We start from the raw sequence: 20,840 nt of genomic DNA on the forward strand, positions 1-20,840 counted from the left end.
TACATACGTTGGATTTGTAAGGCTATGTACACCTAAAAGGTTACTTAGAAAAGAGACATAAGCACGATGCTTCATTTAGTTTAGGAAATGCAAAGCATTCATTGTCAAAGAGGAATGAAGCGACCAAAAGGACAACCAAAACTTTGGAAAATGACCTATAACAAGAACTAACATGATACGAACGACTTTCAAGACAAAACTTAAAGCAAGACAGATTTCTTCGTTTGGCATTGATTGTTTCCATATTTATAACTGTCAACAAACTGTGTCTCACCATTTTCAATACTGTGATACCTGGTGACAGGAGAAACAAAGACGGAAATGCCAGACAATCTTGAACAAGAACAACCAAAGTTCTTACCTTGACCACAACGTTATTTTGAATTGTAAGACTTTTGTCTCGAGACAGATGCTTCTTATCTCGCAAGATAAGCATCAAAGTCGAAGGCTCGTATTTGCAGTCATTCAATCCTGGGCCACCGGCACAAGGACCAAATATTGGAAAACTCGTCAGTTTGGCGGAGACCTTTAGCCAAATTCAACAGCATCAAGAACTATACTTGTGGTTGAAATCGCTAACACGCGTCGTTAGCAACTAGGTGAAGATCTAAAGAATTTGGCGTTGGGCCAAGCTTTCTCGTCCAAGTTGATTTTGGATTTCCATGCCAAGATGTCGACCAAATTCAGCTTATTCGATGTATTCGTTAAATGCCCTCTTGGAATCCCAGGACTTTCTTAATAGAGAGCAGCCCCCCCCCCTTCTCAATGAGCTGGCCTTTAGCCTTTGGGATCACGGCCCTTCACGACCCTGGAATAAAGACATAATTTCCCTCCCGCGTTTTCCATCCGTGGTTCACCGCAAAGCGAAAACAGCTCCGATCCTTGACTACCGAGGAACTATCGAGACGGAAAGAGCAAGGATCACGATGGATATCGAGATTAGTTTTTTCGTGGTACATGTTTTATTGTATAAATGAGTCTGTAGAATAATGCAATAAGTCTATTTTTATTCAATCTGGTCAACTTTGCTATGGCTGGTTGGTTCCACCTATACAAATTCGAAGTTCAATGGATTGAAACGATGTTATCATTTAGCAATGGCTTGTTCCGAAACCAAAACGGCCCCATTCCAGTCTCTGCCCTATCCATATTGAATCTAGAGGGTTTCGATTAAGTTCTTAACCTTCTTATGTGGAAGAGTGGCACCTCCTTGGAAGAAAGCTTAGCATGAATAGGCAGGGAAACGGCAATCCAGCTCCACTCCATTGAGGGCAAAGACTTAAAGTAAGCGCTACAGAGTGAGAGAAAGAACGAGAGCGAGATATTCGTTCCAAAGTCCGCATTACCACCTCGTCATCTACGTACGTACGTACTTACGTAGCTGAGGGAACAGAAGCGATCTTGTCCGCCAGATGACGTTCACAAAAAGATCTTAAAGGGATAATCGCGATGTCAAGGACCTCTAGTGGGATTTTGAAATGGTTGACATCCGTCATGGACAGACACGGGATTACAATTGCTGGTCAAGTGTTTGCTCAAATGCTCATGACTTCTAGTTGCGTTTTCTTTGCTAAAGGAACAAACAAGGGGTCTTGTCGGAGAAAAGTCACTTTGCTTTGAACACATTTTGGTAGTTGGGCAGCAGGGTGTCGGGCTGATCGACTTCTCATGTGTTACTCAGTTTCAACCAAATTTTACAAGGCAGACAAACGAGCCATCAACTCACTGGCACCCTGAATTCGGAACTTCATTTTGAGAATCTCGTAACTAAATGTATTCAAAGCCGATCCCCATGGCACACACCAGGCAGCCGCGAGGGAGCCAAAAAAATCCCAGTAATTTCGTGAGTGTAGCTTCTCTGACCAGCCCTCTAGAATAAACGGAGCAACTTTTGTTGCAGAAATATGTGAAAGGAGCTCAGATTAATACAGTTAATCACTTAAAATAAATAAAAAATACCACAATTCAAAACCTAGCCAAACAAAACTATTGGCAGCAACTCTTAGTTAGTGCCTTACTCTTGGAATTGCGCTGACATAAAATCGTATGATTATCTATTAAACAGATGTGCTTAGCTACAACAATTTGAGAGTTGTTTTTTTGTATTAAAATAGATCGGAAAACATCCCAATTTAAAGTAATTGATGTTATCATAAAATCTAGCAACAAGCGAGACTCCTTTTGAGCCCAATCTATTCATGGATTTATGACAGATTTTAGAGGTTATTATGACTTTTATATCAAAAATCTTGGAACTTTTTGAAATGGCTAAGAAACTTGAAAGAAATTTAAGAATTTGGCTGAAAAGACAATCTGCGTCTGGTGTTGTTGGTAGATGCCTTTTTCAGAGCAGGGGCTCAAAATTGCAGCATGCCTTTTCGCCAGAGCCACAATTTATGTTTGCTTCATATTATATGTCTACAAGATGTTCTAGTAAACAGTATTGATGGAAGCAAATCAAATTTCAAATTAAATGTTGCCAGAAACCGTGGATAGGTTAAATACCTGCCTATTTCATCATAATGTAAAAAGTTAAGTTTGAGCAAAACGCAACCCTGATTTGACGGAAGAAAATCAGAGTTTCTTTTTGAGGCTAACTAACTGTTTCGGACATTTCACCAGTAATGTCATAGGCCATTGAAAATATAAATTGGTAGCCCTGGTCGCAACCTCCCGTGATTGTGAATTTGATCCCATACTGAATAGTCCTTTTCATTGAGCGAAAGAAGGTGCGGACAAACAAACGTAGAAGCGGGAGAACACGCTCTAAGATGCCAGACTTTATCAAGAGTTTATAAAATGAACAATCTATTGCCCAAGTACTTCAACACAATGAATAAGCCATCAATTCTTCTGGTAGACCTTTCAAGTTCTCTTTGGGTGAAATTCCGAACAATTATGACATGAAAATAATAAGTTTACCAGAGGTTGTGTACTATATGATTGATAACGCGTCAATACTTTGGCAATCACCGTTTCCAGCAAATAAGTACGAGAAAAAGCACAGTTTCACAAGTTTTTTGTGACTAAATTTAAATGCATAACTTTTTCATACTTACAATTAGTTTTTTAATCACAATTTGATAGAAAAAGATGATGAAAAAGCCCTGGTATGCTGCAAGTAAACCATACATAGCTCTCTGTTCATCAATATTTGGATGTATAGAGTGTTTGTAATTTCAACCTTTTGAATGGAGGTCATAATTTACCTGGAGGTTATTCCAATCGTCGTCGGACAACCCGGTAGGCTTGGATCTCTATAAGAAACGAGGCTAAAACGGTGATTTCAGTCTCATCTTGGATCGGTTTTTCCTTTCTAAGAAGCTACTGCCTATCATATCTAACCATTATGCTCCAGTTTTCACGTATTTAATAGTATGTATATTCATGATGATTGACATTGGAATTCAGGGATCATGAAATATTTGGCTCTTTCTCCCTCCGTAGTGGTTAAAACACCTTTGATTCATTGTCAAGGAGTGCTTAGATGTTTCTGGCAACCACTGACATCAAAAATATTTTGAAACTGTACACGAATTATCTTCATTCGTAATTTTTATTCACGCAAGTCATATTTCATTGTTCCATCATGTTGTATCACCTATTTGGCTAAACCTAAACTTTACAACTGAAAATTTGAACAATAGAAAAAAACTGGTTTGACAAGAATTCTTCACGATACAGCGTAAAACTTGCCAGGTTCCACCCTAAAATTTTGAATGTCTATGACGATTGAATCTGCCTGGCTTGGATAGCGTGATTAATATTTTTTTCAAATTTTGGCCCGGAGGTTGAATGCAATGGTTTCTAAATTTTCTATTTTACTATTCGGGTACATTTGGCCGCGTCAAATATGTCCAGTCAAGAATACAGTTAAAGGTCTCTCTGGTCCAGTGTACCGTCATCCATGCCTTATGGGATTTGAAAAGTCTCTCAGAAAGGTTGATGATGTATTTATGGTGTTAGAATAATCAGGATCAGCAATAAGTTGATCAACGAAAAATACCTTGTTAAATTCAGGCATCTTAGAGGGTATTCTCGTATTTTTCCGTTTGTATGTCCACAATGAGAGGAGGGAGAGGAGAATGAAAAGGATTATTTCGAAAATTAACCTCGTGCAAAACTGGCAAAGACCGAAAGTATTTGATGAGGAAGTCGCCATTAAAGGATGCTCAATACATCGGTTACGACCAAACAATCCCATTTTCTCATATGGGGATTCGTTATATGTTTGTGGGAATAATTACATACTGAAATCATCAATATGGCTTATAGCTTAGCTGAAGTATGAACTTGCCACGTGAAAACCCTACACTTAACCATCACTGTAATGTATTGCCACCCTTCTTCTTCGCTTACATATTTCGACAAGGCCTTGAAACTTATGGACGCGTGAAATAACATACTCATGTTAGGAAATCTTAATTTGCCCGAAACTTTTCAAGAATGGGAAGCAAATTTAATTGGATTCGTCCCAAGTCACACAGGCCTACGAAGTGACAATGTTCAAGTCCTACGATGCATTTGAATTTTTTTTCGAGAATGGTCTTAGCACGGGGTATTAATACATTATTAGACGAGGTATTTCCCAATGACTCCGAAACATTTGATTGTGGTTTGATTTATACCACGGCAATTTTAGCAAATCATCACTTGATTGAAATTGATTTTTTTTCCACGAACGAAATCAATAATGCCTGTACCACATCAAATGACATAGGCGGGGCTCAATAGATTTGAGTTAAGTGACGACCATTGGCCTATGATACCCCATGCGATCAAGCAAGTTAATCTGATTCCTTGTTCGGAACAGGAAAACACTTTTTACGACGCCGCTGAACGAATAACTTTAACATTGGATGGAGTGTGTGTGCCTTTAGATTAACCTGAAAGACGTTCAATCCTTGAATCAGTAAAAAAATGGCAGTAAAAATCACGGCCTTCCTTTTCAGAGGAATACTTTTGAATTGTCAGCGTTTTTGCATTCATTTTTCCATATTACCTCCGTCTTTAACCTTCATGATTTTTAGGTGAATTTGGGCAACCTCTTACGCTCTTCGTTATTTTCATTTCTTGAAATTTGATCTTGGAGTAACGGAGGTAAAAAATATGGTTTGTTTGCTTTCATTTCAGAAGTATAAAGTTTCCTCTCTTGCATGATGTTCTGCTATCAAGTTAATGTAAATTCTAAAACATTCACAGATTCACGGCAAAGAATTGTAGATATTTGCCGTATCGAAGGATTAGGCTAGACTACAATTCTAGATTAGCTCGAGGGCTATCTATTGTACCACATGTTCATCGCAAAGGATTTATATATCATGCCACGTTTTGATTTTCAAAGCCGCTTGAAATTCGGATGAACCTAATATCAATCATACCAAATGAGCTGGCAAAATCTGAAATGACTATCGTCGGAATTATTCATGAAATCACTCCAACGAAAAATAGTTCTAGAATGGTGGAGAGGGAGAGAGAGAGAGAGCTGTCGAAACATTCAGCCACCGGTATTTCAATCAACTCGTAATGAACGAGTCATGGGTGGAAACAATCGGCCGACTTAGGAACGCGAAGAAAGTCATGTTCCTGTCTAATAATTATTGGATTTATTGCCACTTCAAGACCCACTCCCTGCTTCTTTGACTAAAAGGATTGCATGCAACATATACAAGGTATTCAAGGCTCTCCCAGCAAAATGGAACAAGCCCTTACCCTCTTATTTGTCGTCTATGGTGTCTTCATAATAGACAGGATACCACCTTTAAATTGGACCTTCGCACTGAGGAATATTTTCATGGCTTTAAAGTAATGCAGGCGTGTTCGAAAAACTTCATAAGGGGCAAAATCAAGCCTGAATAACTATTTTACCACCAAATACTAGAAATGTTCGAATACCACAAATAATAACGATGAAGATCTGAAATTTGACAGTGCCATTTTGAAGGAGAAAGCTCTTTGGACGTTAGAAGAGCAGTCTCGTTCTTCGTAGTCCAAACGGGAGTGGAAGCTTGGCAATACTATCTGTGGAACCATCGCAGTGACAAGATAAGATAGGGCAGTGGTCATTTCAAGGAAAGGCACTCGCCACTGGTTGGACTCACTCACTCACTCACTCACTCACTCACTGGTCAAGTATGACGATCCCCTTGGAGAACACGGGGCTTTCCACCAAACAAACTGACTGCTGAGCACTTCAATGGATTGCATGCTGAACTTCTATTTCCAACCAATTTGCATCGGGAACTGTGAGTGGAACCAGGGCTTAATCCTCGTGTTCAAGGATTGGACCACGAGGCATGGGGAATTGTGAGAGTATTTCAGAAAACGAACTCAACGGGATTAGTGATAATACACAGAAGGTAGGAATTACCCATCGAGTCATGATTAATTTGATTTGTACGTAAGATACAGGGATACGTTTTAGAGCTAAAATGTTTTGGTTGACCCATTGCCTTCACCATCTCGTACCACGTAAAAGGTTCAACGAGTTCTGAGAAGCTTGCCCTCTAATGCACAACCTTTTCTGAAGATACATCGAATTCATCTAGAAGCTTTGTAGTTGAGTATCATGGAGCCAGGAATCGAACCACCATGATGAGGTTATCAGGCTATCGTATTCCATAAAAGGCAATTGAAACGAAGGAAACATGCTAAAGGTCGGGCACAAGGACTATGACACGCCTGATTACGTTTGCAGTAACAAACATAAAGACCAACATCGTTCCGGGAATGGAATTCGAGCTTTTTAATCGGTGTACTGTCCAATAAAGGTCATGAAGATCGCATAGTTGGTCTTAAGGTTCGGATCATTTACGTAAATCGTAGATTATATGCCAAACGTTAAGTCAGCCAATTTTAAGTGGCTCCATCTACATGACGCTTCGGTTCCTGGAAAAGAGAATCCTTGAACGAAGAATACAACCAACATTCTCAACCGTGGGCACAAATCATTAGAAATGTCATCTTCTCGGTAAATGGTTCCTAGCCTACGCATTGCTGGATTGTTCCAGATTCAAGACGAAAAAACACCCTGACAATGACCACATGTTTCCAAATCTACCCCAAACATCTCTTTGGTTGTAGAAGTAGCGACATGTATTCACTAAAAAAAATCAATCCAAAAGAGACCTTGGCCGAGTTTTCTTGCTTTCATCCGAGAACGCGTCCCGCTCCGGGCAAAACGCCATGGCATTCCTTGACAAGTCGAAGCTGGATCAAAACCCAGAAATTCCTCCTTGGTGAACAAAAAGGTGTTGCTTTCCGACGGATTCTTTTGCCTTTTAAAAATTCCTGAAAGAGAAAAGCATGGACAATCAACGCGATCTCCTCCGTTCGTAACGTCGTCACGATCCCTCACTCCCTCTATGGCCACAAGTGAGTGAGGCTTGGACGCCTCAGCTTTGGCTGCAGGAACGAAGATACACGTCGTCTCCTCCACTGATATCGTGGTGGTGCCAGCCAGTAGTATCACGAGGTCTCCCGCCACTATCTCCGATACACATATGACCAGGTGAGCACCTCCAAAGGAGTATATCCATCTCCATGTAGGTAACAAAGCTCCCCAGGTAGATAGTGGAGCCCAGTGGGGACTGGATTGATGGTAGCTCTACTCGCTACAACTACTACCCGCACATACCTAGAAGGAGCTACTATCGGTGCTACCTAATGGGCACATGCTTGGTCGGAATTCCTCGATGGTTGGGTGATATGGCGAAAATGGTTGGTTTAGCCCATTATCTGCTTGGCATTCCAATGGTCTTCATGTGGATTTCTTACTTGACACATGGACCTGGGTGATATTGTAGGTATACTAACTTTGATTCTCATTAGCTTGATTATCATGAACGGCGGAGTACGTTCTTTATAAATACATGGATGAAGCTCTCCCACACCGATGGAACATTTATCATGGCAATATGGATTAGCCTTTGTTCTGGCGAATGCCTCTCAAGTATCTGACAGTTTTGGTTGAAATCCAGGTCTAGGGGTTCGTTCGGTTGTACTGTATCAAGACCTAATAAGTCTACACGTATGCCATTATCCCAAATTCGATGTCACCTGTGTCTATGACACTATAATTATATGAGCGTCGCTTTCCCCCTTGAAACACATTCCGCACTAGAACATTCCCAATGCCCAAACTTCAAATTCGCTTCGGCCAAGACAACACTTGGAGTGAGATGGATGGAAGAAGAGCTCAATAAAAGAAAACTCACTATTTTCCAGAGCTTGGAGACTCTGGATCTGTAGGTAGGTAATTGTAGTCCAATTAGAAAATTGTTTTGTCTTCGCCTGTTCCAAATGACGAAAATTTGTCCTAATTTTACAGGCAGAGAGCGTGGAACTTGAAGGCATGGAAAAGATCACTCGAAAAGTTCTCCTTCTTTTGTTGACAATGAGGAATGTCGATCGGCTCGACGGGAAAGGCGACGGAATTGTTTTCCTATTAGGGGCAAAAATGTCATTTCTTGCTTCACTCCCCAAGCCAAAAATTACATCAACAAAACAAAATCTAATTACAAAATCATCCACCCTCCCAAAACACAGGGCTATGATTTGGTACTTCAAAGTTCCACAAATATCTGCCCACTCGAGCAATCTTGAAGGCCCCCCGCCCCGCAACCAACGACGAGGAAAAAAAAAATGTCATTTGATATTGGATTGAACAACGTTCCAAAGTTAAATTGGAACATGAAGCTCTATATAATCATCTTTGCAACATCAAAAGTCTGCGTACATTTTTTCAACTCGAGCGGAGCAATTTCGTTCGTAAGATGAGCGCTTGATATATCGTCCCGAGCTTCGCAGTATGAACGTTCTGTACGAACGTAGCGGTAGCAGTCGATGCGATAAGTTCCTGTCTTTCTTACCTACGTACCTATGTACGTTCGTATGTACGTACGTTCTCGGTACCAGAAGTCCCTAGTAGTCGACAAGTACCTATGTTACTTGAGCTGCTCGCCGTCGTTATCCACTGCTTGGAAACTTATTGCTTTTGGCCGTCATCGCCCGACAGATTCCTTCTTGGTCCGTCATCGGTGCTTCGCTTTGTTACACCTGGGTGATTTTAGCTTCTTATCCATGACTACTCGTGCTTGGGTACTACTACTGCTTCATCGGCTCTTGTCTTGGCCACTTTAAGATTTGCATTTTCTGGATCTGTTGTTGCTTCTTCTGATAGATTCCAGAAATCACCATCCCTCTTCACCTCAAGTATTTTCTATTCATGAGTGAGTGAGTGAGTGAGTGATCGAACGATCAAGAAAGAGTTTGTCCAAAAGAAACAAAGTGCCATCCATTGTGAAGCTACCATTTGGAGCCAAGCATCGTGCGTTCTTATAGTGGAGTAACATGTTCCCAAGGATTGGAAACATTTGGTAATTCTTTGCCTTCAAATTTGACTTGATTCGAACATAGTTCATTCACTCCCTCCATTTGGCTCAACATAAGTGCGCTTTAGCACTTGAAATTTAAAATTTACTTGATCAGTGGGCCAGAACCAGTTCCCAATTAAAAAATGCTTGCCACGGCATCCAAGTGAGCAAGGCTCTTCATTATTCAGTCTTCATCTAGAATTTGAAGAAAGAGCAAGATTGTCTATTCAATACAATTCCTACGTACAAGGTGGCTTCCCATTTATTCTCGTGCCAGCACTCACATCGGCTTCGACTGCATGACCATATTTGACAACATTTTTTTAACTTTTGCCGCTCAGGCATTAGATCCAGAACTTGAATTCCACTTCGAATGTGATTTGTTGCGAGGATTGGGATGACCTCATTCCGCATCAAGAGTCAGTCAGTGTCTTGCAAGACGCAGTTCATGTTGAAGTCAATTTTTGTGGAAGATCCTCGAGTGTCAAGCACTATAAAAACTAACTCCACCTTAGCACGCTTCAACCAAAAAATTACGCCCTTCCCTCGAAGGCAACGAAATTGCCGAAATGGGCATCCTTTCACTGAAGATATCTCAAAGTCTTTTCATGTCTTTTGCAGGTGAATATTCCACAAAACTCCACTTCTGTGTAAGAAGTGAGAACTTTCTGGATTAAGTCTGAACGAACACGTGTGCATATGCCGTAGTTCTAGTGAAAGGGGACCTCAATCACGTGTGCCTTCACTTTCTTGAGATTGAGTGGAGACAACTACGTACATACATACATACACACACATTATGTGTTGTACAGTATGCACGCTTCCAAATCTGTCAGGAATGATCAGTTCTGAATGGCTCCCGATTCATTCAATATCTCAAGTTCGTAACTTGTGAGTGTGTGTGTGTGTGTGTGTGTTTTAGCTTGACGGTGCAATAGTTGAGGAATTATATCATGATCATGATTTTTCAGTGATGCTCGCTCCTCATAACGCTCAAGACTGAGTTCGGGGAGGTGGTCGGCGGGCCGGTTAGTCCGGTAGTTAATCAGTGGCTGCCAAAGTGCCAAGCATGCTGAGCAGTTTCTTTTGAATCATCCACAAGTCCAGTGTCCTACTAAGCCTCTCGAGTTAATCTTCACTCTTATGCAGCATATGCCGTGGACTGCAATTCGGCCTCAGGGTCGACCTCATATCGTTTGACGGGGGTGGATGAACGATTCTGAAAACCTGACAAATTTGACAAGGGCTGTTGAGAAACGCCGAACCGAACGAAAGCGTCTGCTCGGTGAATCGTAATCTCAAGTGCTCCAAGATTTGCCAGTGTAATCGCCGGAAATCTATAATTGCGCATACCAAGAGGAAATTTGTTCTATGGCGTTTGTATTTGGTTCATGAACTTGAAGCAAGCAAATCAGAGTGTCAAAAGTTGTTGACTTTGTTAAGTGTGATAAGGTTTATCGCGCCATGATTTCCACATGATTGACTGCCTACCAGAGGAAGTGCCCTCACAATGGGACTCATGTTGTCGAAAAACATTCAGAAGTTGACAAGAGGGTCGAATTCTCGAAAAGGTTCCAACCGAGGCGAAATAGTAAGTAAAAGACATCGTCAAACAGCACTTGGTCGTGGTCCTTTACCAATTCTGCCTTAATGTAAGAATCGCTCTTGGTGCTTCTCCTGTGTAAAATACACAAGCATTAATCTCTCACTTTTTTTCATCCAAGTCCCAAACGATCAGGTCACGTATTTTTTCCTACTGGATTTCATCTGACGTAGTCGGTGGTAAACTGTTACACGTTATTGAAAGATCGACGTTTGCTTTTTTTTTTAACGATTAATAGACTTACTCCGTTTGTTGTAAGTTTGGTGCTGATCAAAAATTTGACGGATCGAGACAACCCTTTAATTGGGACATGGCAGCGACACGTCACTTGTTGGGGTTACTTGACAACAACTGGAAAAAAAAGTTAAGGCTGGAAATTTGATTTGGGCTCATTTTTAAGGTCTAAGTTATGGATGTTCAAGTTTGTTCATTAATGTTATTGTCATATGTCTTTTGAGCATAATGCGAAGTAATCATATTTTGAGCCCTCTTTGCATCATACTCTGGGGCAGAGCACAAATTCCATCTTAGCAGTGCATAGATTTCGAGCCAATGTCCCCAAATTTATTACCATCAAGAGTATTTATTTCAAAACAATCCAAATTGCCCCTCAATGGTATTCATGGAAGATCCTAGTTTCGTTGGTTGGGACATTATTCATGAAACAAAATAAGCTGTTAGAATTAAAAAAAATTCCAGGACATCCTCCAATTCTCGCTCCTCTAAAAATGCGGCAAAGAGCAAAATTAGTCACCCTAGGAAAATGATGAATTATTAGTTGGGTTGGTCTAGAAGGCTAGTCAAGCCCCCTAGGTTGGTCAGGAACTAAGCAATCTTCCAAAGTCTACCTTGACTTCACCAGATGGGTCAACTTTAAATGTATTTGGTGTCCCTGACGCAGAAGAAGAATGTAAAATAAGGAAAAACGAATTAAAACGATAGCAAATGATCCCTTCGTCTTTTTGATCAATTTTCAGTTTTAAGGGAAGGCGAGTGGAGGTTTCAAGAATATACGTTGCATAGGAGTACGGAGTATCAGGTACTTTTCGTACCTTCCCTGAATATTGTACAGCCCCAACCTTTTTAGTCTCTCCCAATACGAGAGAGCTCTCTCTTATATCCTCAATGTTCCTAGTAAAACATCTTTGGACCTCCTCGAACTTTTGCAAACCTGCTGAACTAGTTGGAGCCCAAATTGGCGAGGCATATTCAAGATGCTGCTGGACAATTGACTTGTACAGAGTTAACATTGTGATACTCTCTCTATTTCATATCCACTTTTTTCATTTCTACCAAAGAAGTCAACTCAAAGATTCCTCAAGTATTCCTATCTTGACCGTCACAATCAAAAACTTTTTAGAAGTGCTGAAATCTTACTCCACATCGACTTCAATACTGATTCCCGGCTAAAGGTGCTAAGCACCAAAGATTGTTGTAATGAATAAATCGCATCTAGAGACTCTCTCAAACTCAGACTGAACTTAACAACAACGAAGCTCAAAATAGTATTGTTTTAATGGTCCTCTTTTTCATACTTTTTGTTTTCGTACGGAAAAGTCGGAAAAGTAACTTGTTTTGCCGTTGAGGGTAGTTTCCAGATGGTTGTCTAGTCCAAGCTAGTTTTCCTGACAGTACTAGCAACTCTTCACGTTAGCTTGTGTTCAGACAAATACTCGCATTCAAATCTCTAGGTTTGTTGCTCGATGGCAAAACAAGTTATTTTTCCGAGCTTTATTAATCATAACCAAACATGTCAATATCAATTTCTTATAGGCAATAGAAGTTCTTCTTGTTTTAGCACACAAAAATAAGCCAAATCAAATTGTCCAGAATGAAACTCATTTAAGTTATCCATGTCAACATTTTTCTCTTCCTGTTCCTAGTGTTTCAGTTTTGAGCTTTTCAGTTTAATTTGGCCTCTAGAATGTAGAAAGAGAATGGTCATGTAATTTAAATCTATTTGTGCAACATGGCAACCGATGTCTTAAATAAGAATAGGAATAAAAAGTAGGCTTTACCAAATCAGTTTGAGGGTTAAGAGACATAATCTAGTGTTAAAAAAGGGAGTCTTGCGGTTCTTTCACTGAAAATGAACTCGAAAAAAATTTCTAATCTTGGAAGTGAAGGTTGGACGGACAGTAAATTGTTGTTTGCTCACCATGCATAAAGAAACAGTGGGAGGGGGTGACTTCATTTATTGCTTCTTTTTTTCGATTGCTCAGGTTACCTAGAACTCTTGCTTGCAGGATGTCTTTGATGATTTATATCTTATTGACACTTCTTTGGTAAAGAAGTTTTTTTGGTAAAATATACGAAGAAGCATTTGCTTGCTTAATCATGAGTGCCTGAAATATGGGCGGGAATTCTAGTTTTTCTTTTCAATATGTAAGGGCGGCTTTACACTACGGTGGAAAACCAGGATTGGAAGAGATACTAGTACTGGGGCGAGTCCGGCAGAGGACTCAAGTCTTTCACTGTACTCAAGTCGAACAAAAAGACTCATATTGCGAAATTTAAACCAAGGAATGAGATTTTGTTTTCACAAAACCGGGCTTGAAACTTTTAGAAAGGACTCGGACTCGAGTCTGAACTCGACCCAGCACTAGTCCAACTTCCATCCTCAACCCAGATTCAATCTCGGTTTTCCATCTTAGTGAAAAGCCGCCCTAACGTTGCCTTTCAAACAAGAATTGCCCCAGGTCACAATATCTACATACATGCTTCTAATTTCAGCTCAATCGAACAACAGGATCAAAAGTTATGCCTTCTCAAACCGCGATCCAACACTCTAAATACACGGGCTAGCTCATCTATTCTGAGTCGAGTTTTGGTGGGTGCTCTGAGAGGGTATCACATTTGATCCAGTGCTTTGATCGAGTTAAGAATGGAAATGCGTGGTTTTAGTGAACTGGACTAGACTTACTTCGAGAGAAATGCAAAATATTGATTTAAATCAGAAATGTTAATTCTCGACACTGGCATATTCTAGTGTCCGTGGATGGTTAATGCATGCGGCCTCCAGAAATCGATCGCCGGGATGGATACAGGTCTACAATCTGCCCTGCTAGAGTAAAAAAAGCAAAAGCGATCAATCATTGTCGCCTGAAGTATTATTATTGAAATGCACAATTGCATTGTCCTTGCGGATTCAACCTAAGACTATATGTCTATTATCAACTTACCAAAGATATGTTTGTTCTGCAGAAAGCTTTGTTCGTAAAATCTCTTAGAAGCTCCAATGGCCAAGAGCAAAGATATCTCCATATGATTCTATATGATTTGGGTAGCGTGTTTTTTGGTCATTAAAAACTATTGCATATTGGAGCTAGGAACATTGCCAACTAAGTTGATCTATTCTAATACAATGAATTACTTTTAAAAATGAAAAGGCCTAAAAGATATGAAAGGACCTTGCAGTAAAAGGCTGTTTGAATCTAACTAAATCTTCTTCACTTTGACTCAACGAAAGGTTGTTTAGTGCTTTGGTGACCTGCCTTTCCTTTTTTTGGGTGACCATTGGCTTATGATATCGTCTTCGTTTCAGCCTCGGCCTTCAAGTCCGCCAAGAGGTTTGGCCACCATTTTGCGCTCACCGTCGCTGACGGATGAATTTCACAAATATCTTCATGACTTGGACGAAGATACAGAGGAGGACGGATTGCGCCAAAACTGGTTGGATTTCGTGATGTCCTGCCGTGAGCTCAAGGAAGTTATCGAAAGTGGGACGGAGAACAATCACAAGGTTAAAGTGCAAAATATCTTGAGGAAAATGGCGACCGACTTCTTTAACGGAAAAGACAACGCCAAACGAGTGAGCTTGTCAAATCCGGTGTTATGGACAAAGTGCCAAGGCCTCTGCGTCAAGGCCAAAGCTAAGAATGCTCGAGACTTATCTCCAATATGGTTGGCTCATGACGATGTGATCAAAAGCCTGGACGATATCCACCAGCCTTTCCTACTACAAAGATATGATGAGCGAAATGGTGGAAATGTTCTCGCTGATGCTGTGCAATGTCTTCTTTGATCAAGAAGAGGAGGCAAGGGAAGTGGAGGGAAAATATTTGTTTTTTCTCGTTATTCAATCCAACCTTCTGGCCTTGTTTTCGTATGGCAGTGACAAGCTGGATGGAATTCTATTTACTGAAAAACCTCTTCAAGCGAAAGATGAGTATTCTGGATCTGTTGTGAATGTACTCATGTCAGAGGAATGGAAGCCTAAGATGTTGGATTCTCCGGAATCAAGTGGAAATGGCATCAAATTTGCTCAGAATCCCGGATCCACGTGTGTCTTAAGCCTACATTTCGCGGCTATATTTAATATCCACATCCCTCCCTCGGAGGAAAGCTCGGCTGGGCTGACTTTCCTCTGGTTGGTCGTTGGCAGATTTCTCTTCTTTACCTTGAATCGAACTTTTCTACTACTGTACGACATTCATAACAAGCAGCTGAAGCGGCCCATCCTGGCCCTTGACGCCCCAATGCATGGAATCCTCCGATCCGACCCACTTCCCATGGACATGACTGAATTGAACGAACACAGAGAGGTGTGTACGACGAGTACGCACACATCTTGATGTGCTCTGTGTAGCGTTCTTTGGCTTGTCCTCTGAGGCTTGGCTGAATTCATGCCTACATAGATAGATAGACCAAGCCTACTGGGCCGAAATGGGTGATATTTTGCTTCCGAGAACAAAACCAAAACCCTCTGTGTAATCGATGAGTTGATCACGCCAAAATATCCCTTTCCACTGTCCATATTGATGTAAGTGTGTTGTTCACAGTATTAAATGTTTTGTACTGCTCTAAATGACATTCTCAAGTCAAAGTTCACCCCAGAAAATACAAGATCTCAAACTAAAGCTGATTTAGTATTTGTCCCTTTTTATGGATTAAAACTCGAATTTATCTACGATCGAGATAACAGTTGTTTATTGGAAAGCGATTATGATTGAGGATGAATGGTATAGAAGTCAGCTCATTTTTCTCCTTGATCCGTTAGTTGCTCTCGGTCAACATTGAACTTACAACCCAAAATAGAATGCCCGGATCTCGTAGTGGATATCAAGGAATAGCAATGGCAAATTACAGCTCTCCTAAACCAGACCCAATTAAATTTGGCCGAACGACTTCATGCGTCTCGAATCCACAGGTACGTTTTGCCATGGCTTCGTACTAGTGTATATATACATTGCTTGGCTGTCTCCACGATGTCAACCTTTTGTTCTTCAGACCTCGGCATTAGATGCACTCAAGGAGTCCAACAACCAAATGCTCTCAGATTTATTGACAGAGACGGCCGCTTATGGATCTCCGGATCTCACTGTGGAGATCAACAAAGCGTATCCTGAAGAAAAATTCAAGACTTTACTTCACCTTGCCGTGGAGAGGGAAAATGTATCGGCCGTCAAGATTCTTTTGGCTTCAAAAGCCGATCCAAATTTAAGCAATCGATTAACTCAACAAACTCCTATCCACGTGGCTGCTCGAAAGGGCAATGAGGAAATATTGAAGGTCCTTCTTTTACATCGAGCAAATACCAATGCGGCTGCGGCCGACGGGAAAACTGTTCTGCATATTCTCGCCAAGAAGTGCAACGATGAGTTCATGAATGAGGGTTACATGCGATGCCTGACCTTGGTTTTGCACGAAAGACGAGGATTTCCAAAAGTTGAAATTGATAAGGCCGATAATCAAGGGGCTCAAACTGCCCTTCTTGTGGCGGCTAAAAGTGGACCAAGCCGAGACGGAGCCTTGAGATATTTTGAAGTGATCCGATTACTCCTCGATCATGGGGCTGATTGGTCCCTGCTTTGTCAAGATGGAGAAGGTGGTACGATTCGGGATTTCATCAAGGCCAAGGTCAGCCCTGAGAGGTTCAACATGTTGACGGAAATTGTGGATGCCTCCGGATTGGCTGGAGATAGTATTGGATCTGCTGTTTGGAGAGATCTTTTGAACCTGATCAATGAAGCAGAACTGGAGGAAAATTGGGATCGCTTCAATCAAGCTTTAAAGTTGGCCCAAGATTCAGACCTTGTGGCCAATAATCCGGGCGAACTTAGCCTTATTCAACGGGCTGCTGAGGTTGGATTAGACCGCCATGTTGACTCTTTGTTAAAGAGAAATGTGGACCCGAATTTTGCTGCCACCGGAACGGCTCCAGCTTTGATACTGGCGTCTAAAAACGGCCATTTTGACGTTATCAATGTGATGAAAGGGCACAAAATGAGCAATGAGAGGAACAAGGGCACAAAGTGCACGAACTTTGGCATCATTGATATGCGGACGCGTTCCTCGGTCTTGCATTCTATCCTGAGGAAACCTTATGGAGAGGACTTACTTTTGCACACTGATGGAGACTCTATGGAATCCAAATACACCCGGTGTCTACAAGTCATTCTTGAAGACGCAGATGACACGTTTGCAAGCTCGTCTAGTTTTGAACGTGAGATCAGAAAGGTAATCAACTCTTTTGATGAGATGGGAAACACTCCCTTGCACTATGCCACCCAATCCTGGCCTCAATCAATTGTGCGCTTACTTTTGGAAAAAGGAGCCAACATCGGAATGAAGAATGCATATAATGAAATCCCCGTGGAAAACATCCTCCCCGAGACCATGGAGTCGTTCTTGGACGAATTCTGTCTCACTTCAGAGGGAGACGTAACGAACAAGGATTATCGAATGACAGCCCGTTACGATTTCCTGGCTCCTCCGCGAGAAAGCTTGGAAGTTGTGATTAATGGGACAAACTCGACTCGAATGAGGCGAGAGGGCTGGTCACGCAATGGCTTGGTGGATACCGAAGCCAGTTTGGTGCAGGATAAATTAAAGAAGCCCAGAGGAGACGATGACAATGAGGATATCGATGAGGAAGACGACAAGATCCCACTTCCAGAGACTGAAGTCTTGTGGTACATGAGTCAATCCAAGCAACATCGTCACCTTTTGAAGCACCCGGTGATCACTTCATTCCTTTGGATGAAGTGGAAACGCATCAGTTTTGCGTACAACCAAAATCTGGCCTTCTATTTCTCATTCGTGACTCTTTTGACCTCATACATTTTCACTCTGTACGGCGGGAAGAGCCTTAGGGCCCGGAGTATCGTCGCCGAGGAGTGTCCGGCAGGATCGCTCGGCAAAAGCGGCAATTTCGATGCCGAATCTGGTCAAACAAACTCACCCTCCTTACCCGTTGAAATCACGATATTGTGGTACTTGAACTCGATCCTGCTACTCATATTGTTCCTGAGAGAATCGCTCCAGTTTGGAATCGCTCCACGGCGGTACTTTTTCAGCTTGGAAAATTGGCTTGAAGTCTCACTGATTGTCTTAATTGGAGCACTACTCTTTTACGGTGGATTTGGATGCAACGTTTCAACCAAACGACATATTGCTGCCATCGTCATTGTCCTTTCGTGGTCGGAATTAATTACCATGATTGGACGACATCCCAAGTTGAGCACGTACAACATCTATGTCACCATGTTCTATCGGGTCATCTCAACGTTCATCAAGTTTTTGTTGTGGTGAGTATTGAACTGCACTCTCTGTGCACTCTCTCGGGTTTCCTTCAAGTATCAACGCACAACAAAAGGGTTTCTCCTAGTTATTCTGCTGATAAATTGAAAGAGGCAAAATGTGGAACAATGTTTTAAAAAGAGCTGAACGGGGTTCCTTTTCGATCGTCTTAATGATTAGTAAAGACAATTGTACCAACACGGTAGCTTTGAGAGACGTCAACTCTTGAAATTGAGATGTTTTATTGCAATTGACCATAGTTTATGTTCCTCTCGGATTGTTTGCAACGGTGGTTGGGTTACTTAGCTTGTTATTTTACAACTTCAATGCGCTTTATTGGATATTTTTGGAACAATAGACTTCAGATCCACTTCCCGCCACTTAAAACTTGTTACCACTGGAAATTATATGTTGAATGCAAGTTCTTTTCCGTTCTACTACGTCGATAACAAAGTAATTCTAGATATCACGCTGTCACCGAATGTTTTAATGGTAATGTTTTTCACCGTTTTAGGTACTCGCTGTTCATTGTGGCTTTCGCTCTGGGATTCTATATTCTTCTTCATCGAGACGATGGACATGAGCCCGAGGATGACGAGTATACTTTCTTCAACTTTATTGGTCTGTGCTTGGTCAAGACCTTCACCATGTTCGTGGGTGAGCTGGAATTCTCCGACCTTCCCATTGACACGCCCGTTGGATACTTGTTCTTCTTGGCATTCATCTTCTTGATCGTGGTGGTCATGATGAACCTTCTCAATGGTTTTGCTGTCAGCGATACGGGGGTTATTCGACAGGAGGCAGAGATCAATTCATATATATGTCAAGTCGAAGTCATATCCTACATCGAGTCCATGCTCTTGGGAGATCCCTTCAACTTTTTATCCAATTGGCCTAGTTTTGTTTGGCTGAGGAGACTGCCTTCATGTAGTTTAGGCAACACTCTGTACCGTGTTCCCTCCCTTCGGAAGATATTTCACAAGCTCACTGGAGCAGGGGGCATTTTGCTCTTTTACGAGCATCTACCCGAAAAGAAAGTGGAGTTCTACCCAAACCATGAGGTTCCGTTCTGCGGTTGTCTGGGTCGGGAAGATCATGACGTCCACGGATATGACTTTCATCCTTCGATCTTGGAAGCGGCCAAAGCAGTGGCCTTGGGGAAAATCCGAGCCAAAGATAGTATTGAACAACGGCTTTCGAATATTGAGGATATGCTGTTTCGCTTATTGAACAACAACAACAACTCTGATGCCACACGGAATCTAATTTTGTGAGCATCGCGCTACACGCAATTTCCTGCTTTTCTTGTAAATATTGACCTTCTACTAATGAAAAATCAAGTGGCTAATGCTTGCTATTAATACATGTGGACGGGAAGAAGCTTCTTAAGCAAAGAGGTTTTGGATTGGTTATGTTTTATTAACTCCGATTAAGAATTAATTCATATTCATATAGATATGGAAAATATAATCTTCAAAATTGTTTATATTAATTATCACGGGACTTTACAACGACAAGCAAAGTGAAGAGATGTCGGGGAGGTCTTTGGATTCGGAAGCCGATTGAGGATGGCTTTCCCGTCGCTTAACTCCAGTTAATTTTTCCACGGCCATGGGTGAGAGTTTCTCGAATTGGGCACTTTCTCGCCTTAACCATCCAGCACGAGAGACCATGTCTTTCTCCTCCCATTTGGCAGCAATCTCGATTTCGGCCAACATGGATTGAAGCTCCACTCGAGCCAAATCAGCCATTCGGAGGTCGTGTTGGGCCGTTCGGCAAAGGTCGAACATGTCGCCGTTGGCCATGATATCTTCATCACCATCGTCGGAAGATGAGTTATCGGACGACATAGCGGATGTATTGCTTTGGACGTCCGAGCTCATTTGCCGTTTCATCTTCATCACATGGCTGAGATCCTCATTCACAGTGTGGAGCTCTTGGCACAATCGAGCGAGTTGGTCTTTGCTCTTGGTGATGGACGAATCCAGCGTGAACATTCTGGGCACATGCATAGTTCTCCGGCGACTGTAAGTCATGGATGGACTTTGGCTGGGGATGCTGATGGGTTTAGCTGGAGCATCATGAGTTTGCTCGTTCGCCTCATTGGATTGGGACTCGGACACAGGTCGGGTTCTCGTCTCAGAGTAGCACCTCTGACGAAGAGATCCCAATCGGTCCACGTCGGCACAATCACTTCGGTTTTGCGACCTCCTTCGGACGTGGAAGGGCAATTTAGGAATTCTTGGCGAGTTCATTGTGTGGATATGAGAGTTTTTTTGTGTCTCGATACAAGAATAAACTATGAGTTGTTGCTTGTAAACGAATGTTGGTTCAGATTGAAC

General features: G+C 41.7%; 2 protein-coding genes across 7 annotated transcripts in view; one reads left to right on the plus strand and one right to left on the minus strand.

The window, feature by feature from the left end:
• LOC131885427 (transient receptor potential cation channel protein painless-like) overlaps window positions 1-734 on the minus strand; it is a 6,126-nt gene extending 5,392 nt beyond the window's left edge. The window contains exon 1 of one of the 3 annotated variants that reach the window (XM_059233464.1): window positions 362-734. The gene's annotated coding sequence lies outside the window, so the exon portion shown is untranslated. Of the gene's footprint in view, window positions 1-274 lie in introns of all 3 variants that reach the window. The other 2 variants (XM_059233462.1, XM_059233463.1) reach the window with 2 other exon arrangements.
• Window positions 735-6,118: 5,384 nt separating this feature from the next.
• On the plus strand, window positions 6,119-19,982 carry LOC131884757 (transient receptor potential channel pyrexia-like). Of its 4 annotated transcripts, XM_059232632.1 has the most exons (7): window positions 8,860-9,377; window positions 9,996-10,265; window positions 10,346-10,965; window positions 14,522-15,739; window positions 15,977-16,126; window positions 16,207-18,506; window positions 19,013-19,982. In XM_059232632.1, the coding sequence occupies exons 5-7, from the start codon at window positions 16,016-16,018 to the stop codon at window positions 19,770-19,772; spliced, it is 3,171 nt and encodes a 1,056-aa protein (XP_059088615.1). In that variant the 5' UTR covers window positions 8,860-9,377; window positions 9,996-10,265; window positions 10,346-10,965; window positions 14,522-15,739; window positions 15,977-16,015; the 3' UTR covers window positions 19,773-19,982. The 4 variants fall into 4 exon arrangements, with proteins under 4 accessions (XP_059088614.1, XP_059088616.1, XP_059088615.1 ...); XM_059232631.1 differs by lacking the exon at window positions 8,860-9,377 and adding an exon at window positions 6,119-6,359 and having other exon boundaries at window positions 9,996-10,965; XM_059232630.1 differs by having other exon boundaries at window positions 8,860-9,328; window positions 9,996-10,965.
• The last annotated feature ends 858 nt before the right edge of the window (window positions 19,983-20,840 follow it).

This window comes from Tigriopus californicus, chromosome 8 (assembly GCF_007210705.1).
Source record: "Tigriopus californicus strain San Diego chromosome 8, Tcal_SD_v2.1, whole genome shotgun sequence".
In the NCBI taxonomy this organism is placed as follows: Eukaryota; Metazoa; Arthropoda; class Copepoda; order Harpacticoida; family Harpacticidae; genus Tigriopus; species Tigriopus californicus.

Excerpts from the sequence above, each read along its gene's own strand:
- LOC131884757 (XM_059232631.1), top strand. The coding sequence starts at position 16,016 with ATGCCCGGATCTCGTAGTGGATATCAAGGAATAGCAATGGCAAATTAC. Across the intron at positions 16,127-16,206 it reads CATGCGTCTCGAATCCACAG|ACCTCGGCATTAGATGCACT; the intron begins GTACGTTTTGCC and ends TTTGTTCTTCAG. Across the intron at positions 18,507-19,012 it reads TTCATCAAGTTTTTGTTGTG|GTACTCGCTGTTCATTGTGG; the intron begins GTGAGTATTGAA and ends TCACCGTTTTAG.